The 24,660-nt window shown below is 32.3% G+C and overlaps 1 protein-coding gene across 2 annotated transcripts; it reads right to left on the bottom strand.

The window, feature by feature from the left end:
- Positions 1-20,201: 20,201 nt before the first annotated feature.
- On the bottom strand, positions 20,202-23,487 carry LOC112295631 (F-box protein At4g00755). Of its 2 annotated transcripts, XM_024547475.3 has the most exons (5): positions 23,350-23,487; positions 21,903-22,370; positions 21,634-21,788; positions 21,354-21,472; positions 20,202-20,920 (listed from the first exon to the last, which is right to left on the bottom strand). In XM_024547475.3, the coding sequence occupies exons 2-5, from the start codon at positions 22,309-22,311 to the stop codon at positions 20,416-20,418; spliced, it is 1,188 nt and encodes a 395-aa protein (XP_024403243.1). In that variant the 5' UTR covers positions 22,312-22,370; positions 23,350-23,487; the 3' UTR covers positions 20,202-20,415. The 2 variants fall into 2 exon arrangements, with proteins under 2 accessions (XP_024403243.1, XP_024403252.1); XM_024547484.3 differs by lacking the exon at positions 23,350-23,487 and having other exon boundaries at positions 21,634-21,768; positions 21,925-22,449.
- Between the last annotated feature and the right edge of the window lie 1,173 nt (positions 23,488-24,660).

Raw genomic sequence — 24,660 nt, 5'->3', positions numbered from 1 at the left:
TCTTTATATGAAACAAAAGTGGCGAATTGGTATGGAACATGGACGGACTATACAAGTAGCTAATAATACACAAGGTGAGCTATATAGTGCTTGCCTAGATATAAAAATTTGAATTGGTGACATTGCAATAGAGCAAACTTTTTTTGTTCAAGATGCAACTTCTTATCATCTTATTTTGAAATAACTATATATTATTGTAACTCAGATGGAAACAAAGGTACTTGATGATGGTTTAGTTTATAGACAAATTTGTAATAAGGATAGAAGGAGGGCAATATAATTTTTAACTGTGCCTCTAAATCATGAGCAAAATTGAGATAAATTGAGAAAAAATCTATTATCAAGGATTGTTGAAGAATTTAAGGATTTTTTGGAGGTACCACTATAAAGCAAGATTATAAAGGTATAGAAAGAGATGTATTTTTACAAGATGTATGTGCCTTTGATGCAAGATTTATTAGTATTTTTAAAAATATAAATATTATGTATAAGAAGATTAAAGACTTAAAAATATATATATATACGCTATTGAAAAAGACTTGTGTGGATTAAAAATATTAGAAGATGATAAAAAAAATACTAATATTTATGAAGAAAATAAATTGAAATATCTTTTAAAATTGATTGCATCTATTGGAATAGGTAATGAAGATAAAATTATACAAATTCTTTTAAGAGAAGTTTATGATATGATTGAATCTTTTCAAGCACTATAAATTATAATTGAGAAAAAATATGAGACAATAGATAAGAAGGTAAAATCCATTGTTGGACCTTTGCTAGAAGATTCTAAAGAACGGATAGAGGAAGTTTCAAGGAAAAAGAGCTTAATCGATCTAAAGAATATTAGGCACAAGTTTACTAAAGAAACTTTTGAGGAATTGAAGATTGATTTTGATGGTTCCTTGTTGCCAAAGAAAATTATTTACTTCAAAGAGATGTTGGTGAAACAAGTTAGATCATTTGCCTTTGAATCTCACAAAATTAGATATGTGGATCCAAATATTGTAATGCCTATGGTTATTTTTACTATACCACATGTACTTTGGAATTTAAAACCAATTTCAATACCAAGGACATATTTACCAAGCTTTGTAGAATTATTGAAAGAAAAGATGAAGATGAAGATGAAGATTTTGGAGCCATCTTTTATACCATATTTTAATTGATGGTTTACAATACCTAAGAAAAAATGGATTATTACAATTTATTTAAGATATTTAGCTAGTAAATATCATAACTATTAATTTTATTCTTAAATAGGCTATAATTTTTCTAAATGATGTTTTTATTAAAGGATATAAAGAAGAAGACAAGAATAACACTTTAGATAAGAAGGGGTATTATAAGTATATTCCTAATCATATATAAGATTGTAAAAAAATATTGACTCAGCTTGAAGAAGCTCATCTTACATTATCAGATGTAAAATCTATATTTGAAGTAAAAGAGGTTGTAATTATTCGACATATATGTGGATTTTATAGAAAAAGACTAGATCCAACCAAAGTTGATGTAATTGATAGAATAAAAGAAGATTATAGTTCTTTAATACAGATTTGTAGGTTTTTAGGTGCATGTGTATTTTGTTGTATTTGGATTCCATACTATACTCACATAGCAGATCCATTGTATGAACTCTTATGTAAGGGCAATCAATTTAAATGGAGAGAAAAATATATTAAAGTAGTGCAAAGATTAAAGAAATTATTAATATCACCTCCAATGTTGAAAAAAATTGATTATAAGTACAATAGACTAGTAATTCTTATAGTAGATACTAGACCAATTATCATTGGATGGGCTGTAAGTCAAGCTCATTTATATAGACATAGATTTGCAATACAATTTGGAACTAAGGTTTTAAGTACTTCCCAATATTGTCATATTAAAAATGCTTATAATATGTAAAAATAAGTTAAAATATATTTTACATTCATAAGTCTTAATGTGTCTTAGAATGATTAATAAATTAATTTAAAGAGAGTACATATAAGAAACTTTATTTAAAATTTTATTTATTTTTATTATAGTGTTTAAATTATATAAGATTTAGATATTTAGTATAGAGCTTTAAGAAAAGGTGAAGCCTAAAGATAAAAATCTAAACTATTAGGAGGCTTATGGAGAGGAATAAAATCAAGGCATGGTCTGATGAAGACAAAAGGTAAAGATCTTCATTTCTATTAATCGAAGGCCATGCCTAATAGATATTTAGCAAGCTATTTGTAACCATAATAAGGATTTTGACAACTTCAAAAGAAGCATTTAAGAATAAAAAGTAAGAGTTGTAAGGTGTAGAATTTGAACTACAATTTGTATGCAAAGTTTAGAGGATTTGGAATTAAGGTGATGAAGTTATAATCGTTTGAAGTTAAAGTGACTTTTTAAGATATATTGTTGTTATTTTGAGGATACAAGGAGTTTTATGATAGATATTAGAGATTGGAAGAAGCGACTATAAAGGTGATTTTAAGATCTATATTTCTTATGAAAGAATTTTTACATTAAGAATTTGTATGAAGAAATTATAGAGCATCAAAGACAACATATGTAATTCAAAGGCAGTAACTAAGTGTCAAGGATAAGAACATGATAAAAATAAATAAACAAGTGAGACTTCTCTCAAAGAAAGATGACAAAATAGAAATAACTTCATATGTATATTAAGAAAGAAACTGGAATGGCTATTGCCAAAAGCCAAGAAAACTAAAGATCCTTGAAACTAGACTCAAAGTAAGAAAGGAGTTGACAAGAGTGAAGAAGGCTTCACTCTTGTCTCTATATATACTATCTTACTATGAGCTACGTGGCGACATTCTATAGGACCTCCAATATGTGTTGACTTTGTAGGACACATGCCTTGACTTACAAGGCAAGTTTTTCTATGTGTGGGCCACATAATTAGCTTGGTCTTCAAGCTAATAACATGTGTGGCACATGGCTAACTTGTTGACCACGTTTTTAATCCCAAAAAGTCAATTAAAGATACCTATAAAGTCAAAACAGCATCTATGAAGCTTCTAGAAAGCTTCCATACTAAATACTATAGAATTAACTTACTTTTATCTACTTTTATTTACTTCTATCTATTTATACATGTAATTACTGGCTTACATGTGTATGTCCGTGATATTACCCCCCCTTTTAGGAACGAGTTCCACGAGGAGCAGTCATTATATGTTGAAGAAATCTATGATGCAACAAATTATATTTGGTACATACTCTGATCTTTGTTTTCTTCGAAGATGAATCATAGGGCCTCTCAACCATCAGTAGTGTTTTATACTAAGGCGGGAAGACCACCCAGTTATTTGATCATTGTTGAGGCCTTCATAACTTCTTTCGAATAAAATATTTGGAACACCATTAAGAGTTGTTCCTACCTCTAGTAAAATCACCAAACATCGGGAGTCCCTTCCAAGGTCATAATACCAAACGCATTGTATCTCACCATCTACTCGAGGAAGAACATGTCGTTCTTGAAGATCTTCATCTTGATTGTATTTTCTTAAAGGTTGTGACAATCATAATGTCTTGTCTAGCAAGTCAACAAACAAAGGCTCTTGAGTCGAATCCACTGATTGTTGGTTATCCATCTCTTCAGCATCATAACTACAAAGAAAGTACAAATAATAATTGAAAATAGAATGTTATCTTACCTAGATCTTGTTTTTTTATAAAAAAAGTTTTCATCTTGATTTTGATAGATGTCGTCGATGAAAAGTCTCCACCACCTTTGCTACATTTACAAGATTCTTTACTAGCTCCCATGTCCATTCACTAATATCATATCCATGCCAATAGACAAAATATTCCAATTTATTTTGGCACCGCCTTGAATCTAAGACTTCTTCCACTTCAAACTCTTCATTATTGTTTACTTTTATAGGAGGAGGTAGAACTTGTCTTCTTCTTGATATATCCATTGTCTTGTATGGTTTAAGAAGAGACATGTGGAATACTGGATAGATTTTTATTGACTTCGGTAGGTGTAAATGATATGCAACCGGATTGATTTTTACAGAAATAGAAAATGGTCCAAGCCTTCGATAGTCCAACTTGTCACAAAGACAAGTGGTTTTGATATTACGACAAAGTAACCATACCTTATCACCTATGTAAAATGATGGTTGTTCCTTTCGATAGACATCCATATTCACCTTTTGTTGTTCTTGAGCTTCTTTTAACTATGCCTTCATCGTTGGATGTAGTTTTGACAAATGAATTGCCAAATCTTTTGCAGCACAATTATCAACTTTTGAAAAGTCAAAAGTATCAAGTCATGGATGATAACCATAATTGGCAAAGAAAGGTGTTTGTTTTGTGGAAGAATGTACCGTATTATTGTAAGCAAACTCTGCCAATGGTAAAAGAGTTGTGCAATCATCTTATTGGTAATTAATAGTACATCTTAAAAACTACTCCAAAACTTGAATAATACGCTCCGTTTGTCGATCAGTTTGAGGATGGAATATCAAAGATAGTTTTATATCCACGTTAAGAATCTTGAAAAAAGTCCGCCAAAATCTTGATACAAATTGAGTTTCCCTATCTGATATAATATCTTTGGGTAATTCATGATAGCGATAGATATTGTCAAGAAAGAGCTTAGTTGTTTCTTCACCTATGATAGATTTTGTACATGGTACAAAATATGCCATCTTGGTAAAATGATCTACTATCACGAACATAGAGTCTTAAGAACTTGAGATTCGAAGATCCATGATGAAATCTATAAAAATAGAAGACCATGGTTGTTATGAAATGGATAATGGCTGAAGAAGTTCATAAGGTCAATGACAAGGAGTTTTTGATTTCAAGCAAACATCACAAGATTGTACAAAATCTTTGACTGCTTTCCACATTTGTACCCACTAAAAGTCCCTGGATATCACTTCCGAAGTTTTATTGTACCCAAAATGTACTGCTGTTGGAAAGTCATGACAAGCTTGAAGAATACGTAATCGAGCTTCACCTTCTAGAACATATAGACGTGCGTCAAAATATAATAGATTCTTCTTGAATTCAATTTTAAAAGTATCATGAGACTTTGAAGGATTTTTCTTAATATCACGAATTACAAGATCAGAAGACATACTTGACTGAACTTGCTTAATGAAAGTTGAATCAATAGTTAGTGTTGATTTCATTGCTCAAAGACAAAGATGCTCTAGCTTCAAGAGAATTATTCATTGTTGATCAAAAGCAGCATCTCCTTCCTTTGGTACAAGGTAAGGTCGTTTAAAGAGTGCATCTGACAAACCTTGTTGTTTTCCTGGTCGAAAATTGATCTTGAATTCAAATCTTGATAAAGACATACTCCAACGGGCTTAGCGACGATTCAAAACATGTGTTGGCATAAAATATTCAAGGTTCTTATGATTTGTATACACTAAGATTGGGCTAGAAGCACCTTCTAGATAATAGTGCCATTCTTGAAACGAATCCATGATTGCAAGAAGTTCTTTGTCATGGATCTCGTAGTTGATCTCGACTATTGAAATTTTTCTGGAATGAAATGCTATTGGATGAAATTTATCATCTGTTCCCATTTATGACAATACAGCAAAGTCTGATGCATCTGTTTCCATAAAAAATGGCTTAGAAAAATCGACGCAATACAAGATTGGTACAAAAACAAAGGTTTTCTTCAAAGCTTCAAATGCTACTTTTGCTTCTTGATTCCATTGAAGTTTGTCTTTGCAAGTCAAACGTGTAAGTGGAGCTGCAACTTGAGAGAAGTCTTTGATAAAGATTCGATAGTAGTTGGCAAATCTCAAAAAGCATTGGACATCTCTTACCATTTTTGGAATCTTCCAATCCATAATAATTTGAACTTTTTTAAGATCCATCATAAGTCCATCATTTGAAATGATGTATCCTAAGAAGTTGACTTGAGTAGTAAGAAATACATACTTTTCTATCTTCACATAGAATCCCGCATCTCTTAGTTTTTGTAATAGTTGGCAAACATGAAATTCATGTTCTTCTGAGTTCTTAGAATAGATTAAGATGTCGTCTAGGTAATAGACAAAAAAATCATCTAAAAACTCCCGAAAGACATCATTCATTAGATGTTGGAATGCTACTAGTCATTTTTAAGTCCAAAAGGCATGACATTGTATTCAAAATATCCATACCTTGTTTGAAACGTTGTTGTATTAGGTGAAGTCTTACTTGAGAATGCACCGAGCATTTGGCTGTGGAAGGTAAAAGAAAATTGCAACAAAAGGTCTTAACAATCCAATAGGATTATAGAAAATTTATAATTAAACATTAAAAATCATAATCAAACATTAAATAAGCTCAATTAAATTTTATTGAAGTTATAAAAGAAACACAAGGAAATCCTAAAGAAATATAAAAGAATATTAAAGAAAACTTAGTCAAACCCTAACAAAAATCTAATAGTATCTTAAATTCTAACCAAATCCTAATCTTAATTCAACCTTAATCAAATCCTAGACAAACTCTAAATCCTAAATCAAATCCTAATAAAACCTTAATCGAATTTTAAACCTTAAATCAATCCCTAATCAAATCCTAAGACAAACCTTAAATCCTAATCCAAATCCTAATCCAAACTCTAATCCAAATCCTAAATCCTAAATCAAATCCTAAATAAAATCTTAAATCCTAAATCCTAAACCAAATCCTAAACCATACCCTAATTCTAACAAATCCTAAATCCTAAATCAAATTCTAATCAAATCCTAACCCTAAACCCTAATCAAATCCTAATCCAAATCAAACCCTAATTACAGATTTGAAAATTAAATAACTAAAGATTGAACCATTCATTCTAATTCAAAATTTGTACGCTTCTTGGAGTTTAAGTTAGAAACCAGCATACAAATTTTGAAGAAAATCGCACTTACCAATTAGTTGATGACCTCAAAATTCTGCTCAGATGTTGGCTAGTCTCTCCTTCTCCAATCTTGATATCAACTTCCAGTGCTGATATCTCTCTTTTCCATCAATTGATTGCTTCCAAATTTTACTTGCATATAGGAAATCAAGTCTTCTACTGATAAAACCAAAAATCTCTCCAATCCAACTAGCAGATTGCTAAATATCTAAAAAAACCTTACTGGTCTTCAAAACCCTAAATCCCAAGACCTTAGTCCACAAAAACCTTCATATGTATCGATCTAGCCATTTAATTCACCTCAAATCTCTTATACATATTCACAACAAGCACATCAATAAGTTTCTAAATTTTAATCTATAAAAATACTACAAAAGACACGAAATCCAAACATTTGTAAACCGGTTTTATTTCTCAAAGATCTGAATTCACAGAGAACATCATTCGCTTTGAAAATCCCTAAAAAACCCAATACTGGTCCGAAAGACAGGAAATCACCTCTCAAAAATCCCTCCACAAGTCTTCTCTCTAATTCAGCTCTCTGATCTTCCAAAAAACCCTTGAGTCGCCATGAGAGCATAGTTTTGTGCCTCAGGGTCTGATTTCGACCTAGGTTCATAACTGGTCCTCTTCGGGTATTAACTTTTGTCTTCTTGAGGTAATTTTTACTAATTTGCACTCTTAACTCCTTCCTACATATGCCTATATCCTTAATTTTTCTAATCTACCTTGTTTTGCCTTATTTATGGCCTTACAAAGTAAATAGAAGCATAATTTGTAAGTAGGCAGCATTAGCACCTTTAATTTTTCTACCCTTTGACTAATATCTATTTTTCCAAGATAATTTGCTACAATATTTTTGAAGTGAGATCCTCAAAACATGATATTTTCTTCACCCTTTCACTTGTTATCTATGTTATATCATGACAACGCAGTCTTCCATTCATCTCTTTCTTTGATGTGTACCAAATTGTATGCTCTCTATAGATCTATTTTTGTATAGATCGTAGCTTGATTCAACTGATTAAGAAGTCTAGATATTAAAGGTAGTGGGTACCTATTTTTTATAGTGATTTTTTTGAGTCCTTGATAATCAACACACATCCACAATGATCCATCTTTTTTCTTCACAAATAAAATTGGAGCTCCTACTGGAGATTTCGAATGGCGTATGAAATTCTTGGCCAAATTCTCTTCAATATACTCCTTGAGTTTAGTCAACTCATTTTGAGATAAATTATAGATTGGTCCAAATGGTAGTTGAGCTCCTTCTTCAAGGTGAATTGAGCAATCATAGGAACAATGTTCTTGAAGAGTAACCGCATTCTTTTTCTCAAATACATCTTAAAAATCTTGATATTGACTTGGAATGCCACTTGAAGTCTTTCCACCAGTAGAAACAGGTGTGGCATAAATGACACAAGGTGATCCTTCTTTTACAGCATGAAAGAAAGCACTTGCACCTACAAATATAGGTTTAATTATACTAAACTTATGACTTTCTACTTAAGTAACTACACTCTTAATTGTACTTTTAGAAAAATTAAGACTACAAGAAGTTCAATCTATTTTAGGATTATATTTTTTTAGCCATGATAAACCTAAAATGACTAGATTAGAAAGAGATCTAATGATATTAAATATTATAAAGCTACTATGATCATTTGTTGCTACTTCTATAGGAAGGGTTTCATGAGTAACATCTCCTGAAGACAACGGACGACCATCTATGACTTCTACATGAACAAGTTTAGTTTTCTTTACTAAAATTATACTATATCTTTTAGCAAATTTTTCATCTAAGAAATATGATGAGGTTCCTGAATCTAGCAAGGTAAAGGCTTTGAGATGTTTAGGTCCTAGAATAACATTTATTATAAAACATGGAGAGGATTCTGAGGAGAGGATAGGACCTTCACTAGGCGTTGTACAAGGTTCAAGCCGCACAGTCCTTATTATAGTTGGATAAATTTGTTTTTTGACATGCTATCTTCTTTGATCACCGTACTCCTCATTTTATTGTTGCGTCATTTCTTTGGACAATGTTGAGTAGTGTGCTTAGATTCTCCACAATATAAGCACAATCCTTCCTGACAATGACGAGTCTTTTCTTGCTCAGTAAGAGGTTTGAAATGTACTGCATCAATTTGCATATCCTCTACTTCCAAAAATATGTATTGAAGAGATGTTGGTGTTGCTATTGAATTATAGTAATGTTGATGTCCACTTGTATGATTCTCAGATTGGAATTCAAAAAAGCAATTGTCGCACTTCACAGCAAAGTCAATTGCTTGACTCAATGTTTGAGGATCAAATAAGTTGAGCATTAATTTTTTTACCTCATATTGTAATCCATAGAAAAATTGGCTAATAAGTGCAGCATCATCCCACTTGATATTAATTGCAAGTTGTTGAAATTGTGAAGCATACAATGTTACTTATCGATTACTTTGTCGTAAAATATGGATCTTATTGCTTGCAACATGAATTGTTTAATGTTTTTCATACATGGATCAAAACTCCACCAAAAAAGGCTCTAGATTATTCAATATTAGATCTCGTCGTTCAAAAAAAGATGAAAACCATGATAATGCTGAATCTGAAAGAAGCGTACCAATGAATCTAACTTGTGATCCTAGAGTTGGATAGCTTTGAGGTTGAAGTTCAATCACAAGTTACACTTTTTTGATAAATCCTCGAAACTTAGATCTAGTGCCATCAAACTTCTCGAGTAGGGCAATTCTTGGTTCTCTAACACTGGAAGGACATTCTACCTTAGAAGAAGGAACATGATTTGGTGCACATGTTGAAGCAGCTCCAATCATTTCTATATCTTCACTTCCTACCAATCTTGTTGCTCCTTATGGTGGTAAATTGAGTTAATGCATCACAAGTATTAACTCCCTCAATTGGTCTTGCATTTGTACCATTGCACTCTTCATTTTAGCAAGTTCTATCTTGATAACACTTAGAAAAGAAAAGATGTCTAATATTGCTGAAGACAAATAGAAGAGAGGACTTGAAAACAAAGAAAATACTAAGGATAATATCAGTTTAGAAGAGGGTAATCTGCAACTTCTAATATGCTTATGTCTTATCAAGAAAAAGGGGTAATCCACTCTTAATCAAGATTAGACAAAGCTCTGATATTGTAGGTGTACTCTTGTCAATTTATCAAGGATAAGAACATGATAAAAATAAATAAACAAGTGAAACTTCTCTCAAAGAAAGATAACAAAATAGAAATAACTTCATGTGTATATTAAGAAAGAAACTGGAATGGCTATTGCCAAAAGCCAAGAAAACTAAAGATCCTTGAAACTAGACTGGAAGCAAGAAAAGAGTTGACAAGAGTGAAGAAGGCTTCACTCTTGCCTCTATATATACTATCTTACTACGGGCTATGTGGGGACATTCTATAGGACCTCCAATATGTGTTGACTTTGTAGGATACATGCCTTGATTTACAAGGCAAGTTTTTCTATGTGTAGGCCACATAATTAGCTTGGTCTTCAAGTTGACAACATGTGTGGCACATGGCCAACTTATTGACCACGTTTCTAATTCCAAAAAGTCAATTGTAGATACCTATAAAATCAAAGCAACGTCTATGAAGCTTCTAGGAAGGTTTCATACCAAATACTATAGAATTAACTTACTTTTATTTATTTTTACTTACTTCTACCTATTTATACATGTAATTATTGGCTTACATGTCCATGTCTATGACAATGAGCCGTTTTATTGATAATAATGGTTAGAGCCATATCTTAGTTTTTAGATGAATTTTTGATTCAAAACTTCTAGAAGTCTATGTTATTAGGTTAAAAAGCTATATATTAAAATTTTATGGTATTTAAATACTTATTTTGTGCAATATGAAGAAATTTACACAAGAATGTATATAAGCAAGGATTTAAAGCTGACATTAGGATTTTGGCAATATCTCAAGATCTACGATGAATTTGTACTTGAAATTTGTTGTGGTAGTTATTAAAAGTACATCATTACTTTACATAAAATTTGGATTTGTTTAGATAGTCTGATTGTAAGGTATGAGCTATTGAAGTTCAAGAAAAATTCACCTTAAAGATATACAAGGTTTTTATAATATTTTTATCACATTTTTGGTAATCTTGAATACTTAGGGCTTATATTTGATATAATTATTCCTATAAGAACAATTTTATATATAAACTTGGTATTTTTTTTTAATCTTATGGCTTGATTGAGTAATGAGTGACAGCTAAGAGTGTAGTACTTTCTTAAGGCAAATTCTCTCTATTATAACAATATTCATATTCACATGTGAAGAAAAAACTATGAAAATCTGTTTTAGTTATGAAAGCTAAAAAAGATTATTTAATAGGAGCAATGGTGGTCATTAAAATAAATTTTTTGCCTTTACTTGGAATAATTACTAATGGTATAACATCAAATATTATAATGTTAAAATGGATTGCTTATATCAAGTTACTAAAATTGAGATTTAGGCATATTGCAAGAAAAGACAATTCGGTAGCAAATATGTTATCTTGAGCAATATATAATAGAAAAGAAGAGATGATTGGGAATATTCATGATGTAAGTACAAAATTTTATTTGGTTGTACAATTAAACAAGAAAGATAAGCTATTTCATAAAGAAAATTATGAGGAAGAGTTATTTGATATTTGACATTATTTAAGTACATTAATCAAGCATATTAATTGGTTGGTTGAAAAATTTAAACAAATGAAGAAAAAAGCATATAGGTTTTTATTATAAGGAGGATTTCTATAGAAGAGGCCAAAATCAAATATTAGAATGTTATGACGAGTAGTAGGTACTAAAAAAGATCAACAAAAAATATTTAAGGAATTTCATGATAGTCTATGGATGAAGCATAGACAAATTTGGGCTATTTTTGCTAAATTGAAAAAACAAAATTGGTGGAAGAATATATATTAAGATATAGCTTTATTTGTAGAATCTTGTATAACTTGTCAGATGTATTCAAATATACCACATCAAGATGGTTTACATCTAATATTTCTTTTGGCTATTCATTTCAAATGGATTGTGGATTTGGTTATTATGCTAATGGAAGTATAGCAAATAAAATATTTGGTTTTGGCTCGTAAAGATTTATCAAACCAAGTAGAAGGCAGGGCACTAAGAACAAAGTCTACAAAGGTAATTTGTAAGTTTTTACTTGATAATGTTGTTTGTGACTTTGGATGTGTGAGAAAGATTATTACAAATCATAGAAAATTGATTTCAAATGAATCTTGTGAATTTTTTTAAAGGATATGGGATTAAATTATTATTTGACTACTGCTTATAATCTAAAGAAAAATGCAAAGAGTGAATGGTCCAAACCAAGATTTTGAAAACCTTTAATCTACTAATGCAAAGAGTAAATGGTTCATGATAATACCACATATTCATTAAGGGAGTTGGATGGTACAAGGTTGAAGATACCTATTCCTAGGAAGCAAGTAAAGATTTTTAAAAGATGAGATAGAGAAATCAATGTGGAGGATCATATTGAAGATATCAATATTTTTGAAGCAGATATATGTTTAGAAGTGGATTGTGAAAATAATAATAAAGGATTTGATGCAAAAAATAAAGAAATGGTGTGATGCCAATTATGAAATATGATTCATTTGGTGCATGCCAAAGCATAGGCAAGTTAAAAACAGGTAGATATTGTGATGTAATATAATTGTATAATAAAAATATAATCAAAAATTAATATTTAATTAATATTTAATTATCTTAATTTAATAATAATTCAAGATATTTAAACATAATTTTTTGTAAAAGCCTTTTAGTTTATTTTTTGTCTTAATAATTAGTAGATTAAAGGTTGGTTAATAATTTTATCTTTTAGGTTGTACAGACTCTTCTATTACTTTAGAAAGACCATAAATTGATAAAATTAGATTAGAAGAGATGAATAATTAGCATGGTTGATATTAAGATTAAGTTGAAAGTAAGATTGGGCTAAAAAATCCCTATAATAGATTAGATTGATATCAGGGGATTGACCATTTGTGAAATAGGATCAAAATCACACCTCTAACCATTAAATGATGACCTAGGATAAAATAGGATTTCATTCAAAGATTGAAAATTAGAATTTGAAAGCTAGCTTAAAGCCTATTTCAAAGACATAAGGCTTGTTTTTTTAGAGTTTGTTTGGACTTAGCAATTATTGTTCAAAATCAAGGTTTATATTGGTAACTTGAAATTTATGTAATACAATTAGGGCTAGTACTCTTAGCTAGTTTCTAAAATTGATGTCACATCTATAGTTCAAAATTTGATAGTACTTGGTTAATTGAATGTGCTAAGTGTATGTAAAAATTTATAAAATTCTAACAATGCGGTTGGAAGATATCTCGGTTTTGGTATAAGAACATATCAAAAGTTGGCAGTTTGGAGTTGGATAGAGTTTCTATGTTATCTAAATATCTAGTAGTTGGATCAAGGTGAAATCTTGTATGGTATTATAGGACTTAAAGATCAAGCTATATATCAATTTTGAGTTGAAGTTAATAGTTGGAAAAAGAAAAATCACTATTGGAATGTTTGCATCAACTTTCAAGTTGGCATCCAAGTAACATTAGTGTGGTTTTGGGATATTTTTTCATAATCTATAAATTGAATGAAATGAATTTATTTTTATTACATAGAAGATTTATAGATGTATTTGTATGAAAAATTTTGCTCTAATTGGATGGTTAGATTAGGAGCTACAACTCATTAAAGCTTATTGATTAGGAGTAAAGTTTGCAAAGAAAATTCAAAATTATCTAATTATAAAAGTAACAAGGAAAATAGAATTTATGTATAGTTGAAATTAGTAAGAAGAGTATTTTTGAGCACTTTGTATTGAATTTAAGCACTTTTGAATTAAATTTCAAATTACATTTTTCTTATAAGAGTGAAACATATTAGGATTCTTGGGTACTTATAAAAAATAATTCCACCTTCTACAACCAAATGCTCGATGCATTTCCAAAGAAGACAACATATAATATGACAACATTAAAGAAACTCCAGCTACTAAAGACCTATCTTTCATTAATTTTTTTTGCAATCGGCAATTTTTGAATATGGTTGAAAAAAGTACACACAATTATTGACGTTTCTGAACTTCAATTTATCATTTTACTAGAAAAATCACAATAAAAAATTTATCTAATTATTAACATGTATACATAGAAAGTGTCGCTCTTACTATAATTTTACATAGTATACTTTTCAATCAAAAAAGCTATTGTGAATCCATAAATATCTATAGATATTTTATCAATATAAACTATACTATTGTTTTGATGTAACACAATTAATAGATAAAAATAGTGAAGAATTTATTATATTATATAAGATCCTACTTCAAATATTGTAGCATATTATCTTAGAAAATAGATAATAGTCCAAAAAAAACTAAATTTAAAGGTGTAAATGATACCTTTTACAAAGTAAGCTTCTATTTATTTTATAAGGCCATAAATAAAGCAAAAAAATATAGATTAGAAAAATAAAAAATATGCACAAGTGCAAGAAGAAGTTAAGAGTTGATTTTAGCAAAAATTAACTCAAAAAAGAAAAATTTGATATCCAAAGAGGACTAATTATTAACTTGGGTCGAAATCAAATCCCAAGACACAAAATTGAGCACTTATAGTAATTTCAGGGTTTTTTTGAAGATCAAAGAGTGGAAATTAAGAGTAGACTTGATAAGATTTCTTTGAGCATTAATTTTGAATGATTTGAGTATATAATGAATTTTTAAAGCTTTACAAAGTTATGGTTTTTTTTAATGAGTCTAGAATTTGTAAAATAAAAAAGATATTATGTTTTGAAAAACTTCATGAATTTGGTAGTAGATCTATAGTTTGTTAGGTTTTGGTTAGGATTTGATTTAAGATTAAGATTAGATTAGGATTTAGGATTTGATTTAGAATTTTATTAAGATTTAGGATAAGATTAGGATTTAGGATTTGATTTAGGATTTTGTTAAGATTTAGGATTAGATTAGAATTTAGGATTTGATTTAGGATTTAGAATTTAGGATTTGCTTACGATTTAGGATTTAGAATTTGCTTAGGATTTAGGATTTTTTTAAGATTTAGGATTTAGGATTTAGGATTTGCTTAGGATTTAAGATTTTTTTAGGATTTAGAATTTAGGATTTAGAATTTATTTAGGATTTGGAATTTGGCCTAGGATTTTATTGAAGTCTATTTGGATTTTAATTAGGATTAAATTAGGAATTGGTTGATATTTATTTAAGATATATTTGTGATTATTTTAATATTTCTTTAAAATTTCTTAAGAATTCTTTTAAGGTTTATTGTAAATTTTTTTTGAATTCTTTTAAGATTTCTTATTATTTATTTTTTAATTTCTTTGGAATTTCTTTTAAATTTGATTAAAGCTTATTTAGCATTGTTAAGGTTTAATTAGAGTGTATTTAGTGTTCTATTAGAGTTAAGATTTTTTTGTTGTAATTTCTATTCTACTTTTCACAACTAGGTGCTTTCTCAAGCAAGACTCCACGTAATATGACACCGTCTAAGTAGGGACGTCAAATACTAAAATGGGACAAAAATCAGATTATTGGGATCTTTGAGGATATTAATATGGTCTCTAATGAAGACTCTCCTATGCAAAATGCACCATTGAATCAATGGACTAATGCAAAAAAAATATAAATAAATAAAATAAAAATCTACTCAATTTTAGGTAAATTTAACTACCATCAAGAATCGTTGTTTAGACCTTCAAAAGCTTTGTCTACTTTCCAAAAATTAATAAGCAATAAAGATCTAATATATCCATATCAAAAATAAAGCTTGTTCTGATCAATGGTATACTTCCTACTCACTATACTACCTCATGTTTTAATTCAAAGATAATCCATTGCATCAAAGCTTAAAATAAGAAAATTTTATGAATAACTTTTTTATTCCCTCCATAATCAAATTGAGTCCAAAAAAATCATGAAAAAACTGAATTTTTATCCTTAGTAAGTAAATTGTCATGAAGAGCCATCAAAGCATTCTCCAAAAGACCTTTTTCTTACTGCTCAAATTGACAATCCATGACACATCCATGACACATCCATATCCTTTAGATTCAACAAGCAGAAGCATAAGCGTTGTCATGTAGTAACACAACTATAGTGAAAAATAAAAATATAGATGTTATTATAAGAGAGCCTAGTAGAAAGATGTATTAGAAAAATAAGAATAAAAAATAGAAAGGTAGTAAAAGATTTAGTTTTAATGCTATCATTTTGTAGAAGGGACTTCTACTTACTTTGTAGAGGCATAAATGAGCCAAGTCAAAGTAAATGAGGTAAGAAATTAATACAAGCATATTTTTAAAAAAATAATAATAATAGGATAAAACAAAACTTACCTCAAATTATTAAAAATTGATATTTAGAGAAGACCGATTGTCAGACTAGATTGAAATCAAATCTTGAGGCATTAATTTGCATCCATATAGCAATTTTAGGATTTTTTGGTAGATCAAACAGTAGGTTTTGAGAGCAAACTTAAGAAGATATTTTTAAGTATTGGTTTTATATCAATTGAATAAATATTGAATTTTTGAGGGATTTTCAAAATTAGTGATGTTTTCAATTGGTTTAAATTTTGAGAAATAAAAATATGTTTATAAATTTGAAGGTTTCTTGAATTCTATTGTGTGCATACAGGTAAATTTTGGACTGTGTGTTGGTGTATTGATTGTAATGTGTGTGCAAATTTTAAAATCAATTGAAAGATTAGATCAAAGTGTATGAAGATTTTTGTTGGTTGAGGTCTTAGAAATTGGAATTTGAGGGTCAATGAGTATTTCTAAGATCTTTAGGAATTTTTCAATTAGATTGAAGTGAATTTTTTTTATATAGATATTAGACTCAATTTTCAATGTTTAGTTGAAATTTGAAAGCAATTCAATGATTCAAGAAGGAGATATTGGTATTGAAAGTTCAACATTCAAGTTGGAATAAGAGACCATTCAATACATGATTGGATTATCTTACATTTCTTTTAATTAATAAGTGTGATCAATTTCATCTTTCTTATATTTGTATTTAACTAAGATATTAAGACGTATACAAATATTGAGTTGATATTAATGATTCAATTATTAATTGTTGAGGTTCTATTTTACTATAAGGTTTGATTTAGGATTTGTCTATGGTTTAGTTAGAACTTAAGATTTCATCTAGAATTTTGTTGGGATTAGGATTTACTTGGAATTTGGTTTAGAACTTAACTAGAGATTGATTAGGATTTGTTTAGGATTTTTTTAAGATTTAGGATTTTATTAGGATTTGTTCAGGATTTTTCTAAGATTTAGGATTTTATTAGGATTTGATCTTAAATTTAGTTAAGATTCAATTAAGGTATCAATTAAGGTTTGATCTAGGAATTGGTTATAATTCAATTAGGATTTTTATTTTTAGTATTTCTTTAGAATTATTTTTTCTTTAAAATTTTCTATTTATAATATTTCTTTAAGACTATTATTATTTCTTTAAAGGTTTAATTTTATATTTCTTAAAAATTTCTTGTTATTTTTTTTAGATTAAATCATTTCTTTGTGTTTCTTTTATAACTTTTTTTTTAATTTATTTTGAATTGGTCAAAGTTTGATTAGAATTATTGAGGTTTACTAAAAGTTTATTTAAGATTCTATTGGACTTGGTAGAATTATTATTGTATTTCAACTTACCTTTCACAATTAAGTGGTTGGTGCATTCTCAAGCAAGAACATATATAATAAGATAGCATAGAGCCACAATTGGACTAAATCTTAACAAAATTTGATCTATTTATATCTCCATTTTTATTTCTATCTCCACTAGGATTCACAAAAATATCCATTGCTACATTTTTTTAATTCTCCCACAATCAAAATGATCCCCAACACCACCAAAACTATCAAATCTCAAGTAAAATCATGACAAAATTCCATCATAATTTTATTCTATTATAGTACGACAACAATAATCTCTCTAAATTAATGTTCTTTTTTTAATAATTCTTACAACCTAGGATTGCCCAAGTTAGGAGGCTTCAAAAAATAACATGAAAAAAATACAAATATTGACTCTAGTCAATCCCAAAGTTTGAAAAAATCTCAATACAATTCTTACAATAAATTTGATTCCAAAAATTAAAATAAATTATAGAAAAATGCCTTAATATGGCATCAGAGCTAGTGCAACACAAGCTAATTAAGCTTTGCCAAAACAAAATCAGTGACTCTGAAAGCCAACAATTAAAGATGGAGACGATGATGGGCCTTGTTTTGGGACATAGAAATAAACGCATGATGCATTTAATAATCGACACAAAGGATCTAAAGCCATGAAAACAAATTCCTATATAGAATTGTCACATGGGTTCTAAGTTGGTGAGAACATGCCTATGGATGAATAAAACTCTTCCTTGAACTTTGTTGATATTTTGCCATCCATTCAATATTGATGGAGAATAAAGTTTGTCAAAATTTGAGAGGTTTTTTCCTATCTTCTTCTTTGTGTGGAGTACGAAGCTTTAATGTTGGATTTTGTTGTACAAATTTAAGGTGTTTTTCTTAACAAACTCCACATACGTTTGTTAGCTTTAAATAATTGAATAAATAACAACCAATGAGTCAATCAATCAATCATTGTAGTTAGTTCCTTTAGTTTCTAATTTTTTATTTATTTATTAAATAAAATATAAACATATACATATACATATGCATATCCTCTTGCAAATATCTTAGAGTCTCCACACAGTTTGGCGCCAATGCTTATGCCAGCTTGATGAATGGCGTAGCAGAATAGGCATGCGCCAAGGCAGTCCCTGTGTGGTTTTTATTGATTAGTGCAATTGGGCGTCTTGAAAAATGATAAAGCTCGGCGTGGGGCCCTAAAGAGTACATAAAAGGCGGCTAGGTAGCATTGAGCCTGGTAGTTCCTAACAACCCCGCTAAGTGGTTAGGTTTTCTAGGCTTGAGGCCATGTGGCAACTCCACATTGGCTACCAATTAGGTCCTTTGCAAGGACGGGCCTGGTCCCACCAAGGCGTTTGCACAGCAGGTTAGCGACCAAATGCCTAAATTGCACATGGTTGCTCCTACCCTCAAGCGAGCCTTGACGGAGAATTTTTTGAAGGCGGGAGAATGTCGCTGTCCAATGGCGTGAGCATTGGTGCTACCTGTGGCCATGCTCTTTGATATCTTTGCAATTCATACAAACCAATGCAAAAATCTAAAAATATAGAACAAATGTCTGAGATATCATATGTATTATAATTTTCTTGTTTAGTTACTGATCAAATCTGTTAACAAAAATTAAGTGGCTGTGGAGATTTCAAGTTTTTGTTTGTTTTTTTTTTCACACATGATATAGTAATATCTGGGTTCCCAAATATTAATGTGCACTTTTCTGTACTGCCCAAATGTATGCAAAAGAGTTTAAGACTTCATGCAGACTGACATAGGATGAACAGACACTAACGTCCCCGTGCCACCAGAACTTTAGCTGGCGGAGCGACCGGACGAACCTCCGACCTTGGCTAATCGATGAACGTGCCTTGGAAATTACGCCAGAGGAGCATCACCCTCAGAACCTCTGGTTGCTGTTCACAGTCTGTTTCCGGCTTTTGTGGAAACAAGCACCCGATGTGTTTGATCTTGGCACGATTCGCCCATCTGGAATCCACTTAAAATAGTATAAAAGCACGTTTCACAGCAGCTGCAGTCTGGTAATGTGGATTCTGATCATTAGAGGTGCTTGCGAGTCGTATGGATTGAGAACAATGAAGTTACGGTAAAAGTTGCGGACTGCAGAGGTGATACGGCAACGATATCAAGCTGTGAGATGAGGTTGAGCCGATACTAAAGCAAAGTGCCAAGGGGTCTCCGTGTTGTGATCGTTGAGTGATATGACCGCTCGTGTGCTTTCACTTCCGAAGAGACAGATCAATATTTCTCATGAAGTCTTGGAGTTCTTCACACAGAATGGATTGTAAGAGCACCACAAGAACGTCAATCACGAAGACGAATAATTCACTTCGATATCATGTGTATTTCAATAAGTTAACTGTCTAACCACTCCTTCCAGTAAAATAAACCTCTACCTCTCCATCTAAAAGCGTACTGAACAACTTGGTAATCAACTCAACAAAATCGAAGGCGAGAACAAGCATTACATTTCCATTTGGACTAACTTGCAGACATTTACACTCCCTTTCTTTGAAGCTCACAGAAATCTTAAATTTCTGGCTAATTTTCTCGGTCCTCAAGCAAACTCTCACGAGAATAATTGCCGAAAATTAATCCAAATGTAATCCTGTTAAATGATAGCAAGGCTTTACATGCTCAAATGACTCCTAACAATCCAGAATTACCATACAACGGGCCAAACAAATCTTCATAACGATTGGCTTCCGCTACTTCTTCCATGTCGGCTTCTTTATTTTGCTGGAGGAAGACCTCAAAATTTTCATGCGACAAGGGGAAGCTGGCCACGTAGGTTCTCAAGCCTCTGCGATTCTGTCTCCCTCGGGCGCCCGAACATTTTTGACAAAATTCCCAGAGTAAGTAGAGTTCTTTTGAGATGAAATCTGCCGCATGATATCCAGCATCAAATTTCTCTTCGGAGTTAATTCAGGCTCAGCATCAGGAAGACCTCCCTCATACTTTCTAAACTGAGATTCCCCACCTTCGATGCTGCCTGAGGATGATGTGCCACTATTATTAATCAACGGGACACTGACAGGGCTCGGCTGACGAGGAATTTGATCCAAGACATCCAGCATCAAATTGCGTTTAGAAGTCGACTTAAGATTCGGTTGGGACGACGTTCCCTGGAACTTCCTAAATTGGGTCGGATTCCCTTTACCGCTGCTGAGATACGGTACGTTATCAGGCTCAAGCAGCTTGTCGTGCCCACAATACTCTAGTGTAAATTTACGCTGCTCTTCAAAGGGGTGGAGTTTGAAACCAGACAGTGGCCTTCCTACCACGCTTACATGTTGTATGCTGAGGACACATGCAGCCAAGTTGTAATCCCCATGTGATAAGAAAGAAAATGCAGGCAAAGACAGAGTTGCGGAAAATAAAGTAAAAATTCAAAAATCAAAAATTCAAAAAACGCAGACGAGAAAACCTTCACACATATATTCGCTATACAACCTTTCAGAAAACTTTAGTGCATTGCCGAGTCCCAGAAAAACCTTTGCCATCACCCACCCACAAAGTCCACAATTTGTTCATGAAGTTTGCTTTTACCAGATGCTTCTCTTCCGAAGATATTCAATGGGGTGAGCTTCACACAAATTCTCTAAAAAGTACCCGAAAATTGCATGCTTTGTTGAAACGACACACTTCGTCAATTCGTCAAGCACATACACAGACGAGGTTTCTTAGACACATACATAACTTGACGTGGTGAAGAATTCGGGGGCACAAGTACCAGATGTAGTAAAGATTGTCCATCTGCTGAGTCTGCACACGACCTAGAAGTTCCACTTGCATAACACCTCCAATGCACAGAATAGGCCGTGGTAACTTGAAAACTTGCAAGGAATCCACCTTCACACCATGACCAAGCACATCAACAAAGTTGAGCCACAATATTTTCAATGCCATTCGTACCAAGTAAGTCTAAGAAAAACAAAATATTACGGATACGTGATTCCTACCCAGCGAAACATAAACCCTGTGCTACCTGAGAACAAAAGACGAGAAAAAACCTGTTCCATGGCGAATTCTGGTGACTCGTATGTGCACACGTAGGGAACCTCTATTGCAGAAGCACTCTCAGGTGTTGGTGATGATTTAATGGCATGGCCATGACGAATGCGAACGTTCTTGGCCGAGTATATGGGCTGGCCAAATTGAAAAAACGCTGCAACAAATTGGCCATCTTCAACATAACAAAGAAAGAGGTGGAACTAGACAACAAAACTCGACACATGGAACAATACCCATGAAACAGATCGGAGGTTTCAGCAATATGTACCTCGGAAGGGGTGAATGCGAACCTCATAGATCACACAAAGATCCGATACCAGGTTGTAGGTGAGAGTCTCCGGCCAATTCACATCCCCCTGCCCCGAACTCGACCAATACGATGGTGTTTGCTGATCGGAGAGGACGCCTTCGGTGTACAAGGTCTGGTCGATACTCTCCTCGGGATAGTTGTCTGTGCTAGAAGCCTTCACCGCTTCACGAATGCAACTTCTCTCAATCAGGGGCTCCCGCTTGAGTTCTCGTAAGAGGTGTCGGTACTTGCGCTCTTCCATGTCAAGAATTTCGCTGGAGCCATCTACCTGTGTATCAGGAGAAGACTTTGTCATTATGAACTTCTCGAATGACTTCACCTCGGGGAATTCGTCCAAGCAGCACTCCTTCCACGACTGGAGATCCATCTCATCCACTCGATTTCCTCAACCTTGGCGAGGAACTCAAACCCCTAGTCGCTAACAACCTTCATTGAAACCACCATGAGCCAAATCAATCAGACCGATTACGTCATCAATTTGCAGGATCTGCAGTGTGCGACATCAAGTTGAGCAACAAACTGAAAACGGAGAAAATCTTCAGCCAAAGTGCAGTCCAATGTGACTGCGGACCAGCCTTGGACTACAAGATTCTCAGTACGTCATTCCTGACGCTCCACCAGAGTAGTCCAGTTGAATGGGTCTCAGATATTTAATTATTACACGGCATGAATAGTGCAAAACCTTGAAATACTGCGGATTTTCAAGGCCGTGATCAACTTTTGATATGCAGTCACATCTTGCATCACAGTATAAAAGCATTTTCTGCTTAATCTTGTGATACCACGTGGTTCACAAGGGTTGCCAACTCGATCTCAACTCCTACAGTAAAGTGGACTTATCACAATCGAAACCCTACTAGTAAAGAATGCGATAGTGAGCATCATGTATTCATGTCAGGAAACGTGGAAGTGAGCCTGTTGGATGAACAAAGTGATGACTGCGCGACGGACCCTACCGACCCAATTCGCGCATATGAAACAACATGCTTCTGGTCCAAGCTTGCTTCCGTTTCCATCCTCACACATGATATTATGTATCCAAGTTACTCAAACTTAGTGCGCTAGGTACGTCGTCTCATCGGAGTCAGAGTGTCATGTGTTGGTCGGAATGGCAGCAATCACAGTCGCTGTAGAAGCTTTCATCTTAGTGGACTTGGTGTTCACAGGTGCTCCACTTTCCCGAGCATTTACAATGTTTTGTGTTAAACTCTTGCAAATGTATTCCCTGCGTTAAGGAGAGAGATCGTATTTTCGACTTTCTGTTGAATTGGCTTTCTGTTGTCGACATTCTAAATGCATGAAGCTAGACAAAATGCTTCACATAATCGAAAGTTTCACAATACTGCAGTTGATGCACAATCACCTGTAACCTATAAGACGGATCTAGATAGTTAAAGGTGCGCACCTCTAAAGAGCAAATTTAGTCCCTATTAAGAATGCCGCCGTCTTCGAGGTTTTAGCTTTCTTGCGCTTGTGGAATGTTGGTTGTGCAAAAAGCCCACTTACATGCGCAACTTCAAGTTGAAAGGTTGGTGTAATCCGATAACTTTTCAACGCGAACCTCAAGCATGCAACATTCGTTCATCACAGGAAGTGGTCTTTTGATCGTATCAATTATGGAGCGAATCTTTGGGAAGAGACAAGCTCTAATTGCAGACTGGTTGCTGAGAGGTTTCAACTCTGCTGCTGCAGAGTCGTGGTAGGTGAGCTTTTCGCCTTCACGCATACTGGACCACTGAGCTGGTGAAATGGCTACATCTCTGCTCTTATGGGCTTCCTTATAGAACAGAATAATCGTTAACCATTTTGGTAGGTGTTACAGTTTTAGGTGTAACAGGCTTTCATCTATCTGAGAGAACGTCGCGACGTTCTAGTCTCACCTCCCTCGACTGAATAACTCATGTACCTCACAGAACACATTGAAAATTACTCGATAATATTTTTAGTACGCACTTCATCTATAATTCTATTATGGTATCAGAGCGTAACTCTATTAATTTTGATATAGAAGTTACAAAAAATCAATAAACAATCACAAGGAAAGGAAGCTATATCAAAGACATTTTTTACAGAAATTGGAGCACCAATAAACTTACCTTCTCTTCAATGTGGCTACAACTAGCCTGTCAACCAAAGAATGGCCAAAATTTGATGACTCTTGATGTACAGTTTGGAAACAAAAAATCCAAATGAAGTTTGAAATGGAAGAACTATGGGAGTTAGTATTTGGCAAAGAAAACAAACTAGTACCTATTCCAAAAAACTATGCAGCAACATTAATACCACCAACAAATTAAGCTACAATCACCACATAGAAAAAGAGAGATTATGAAGCACTAATAGCCATATGGGATTGTGTAGATAATTCCATATACTTCCACGTAGGAGCTTGCAAAATAGCCAATGAATCTTAGCTTGTACTTGAAAATACATATTCTACAAGTGACATTGTCACTTAAGCTTATCTACAAAAAATGAAAGTGGAAGAATTAGTAACACATTACTTACATAATTTTAAAATATTATTACAACAATGTCATTCCATTGGAATAATAATTCTAAATCAAATGGAAATCTTCATACTAATGAGGTCAATGCTATTTTAATATAGCACAATTATCCAAATTCTTTATACTATTCAAATGAAAATCCTACCAAAATTGATTTCTATTTTATTTCAATGAGAAACCACAATGAATATCTCTTCTTCCAAATC

The sequence above is a fragment of the Physcomitrium patens genome, chromosome 2 (genome assembly GCF_059467195.1).
Source record: "Physcomitrium patens ecotype Gransden chromosome 2, ASM5946719v1, whole genome shotgun sequence".
Taxonomy (NCBI): domain Eukaryota; kingdom Viridiplantae; phylum Streptophyta; class Bryopsida; order Funariales; family Funariaceae; genus Physcomitrium; species Physcomitrium patens.
This window is presented reverse-complemented; position numbering and strand designations above follow the sequence as displayed.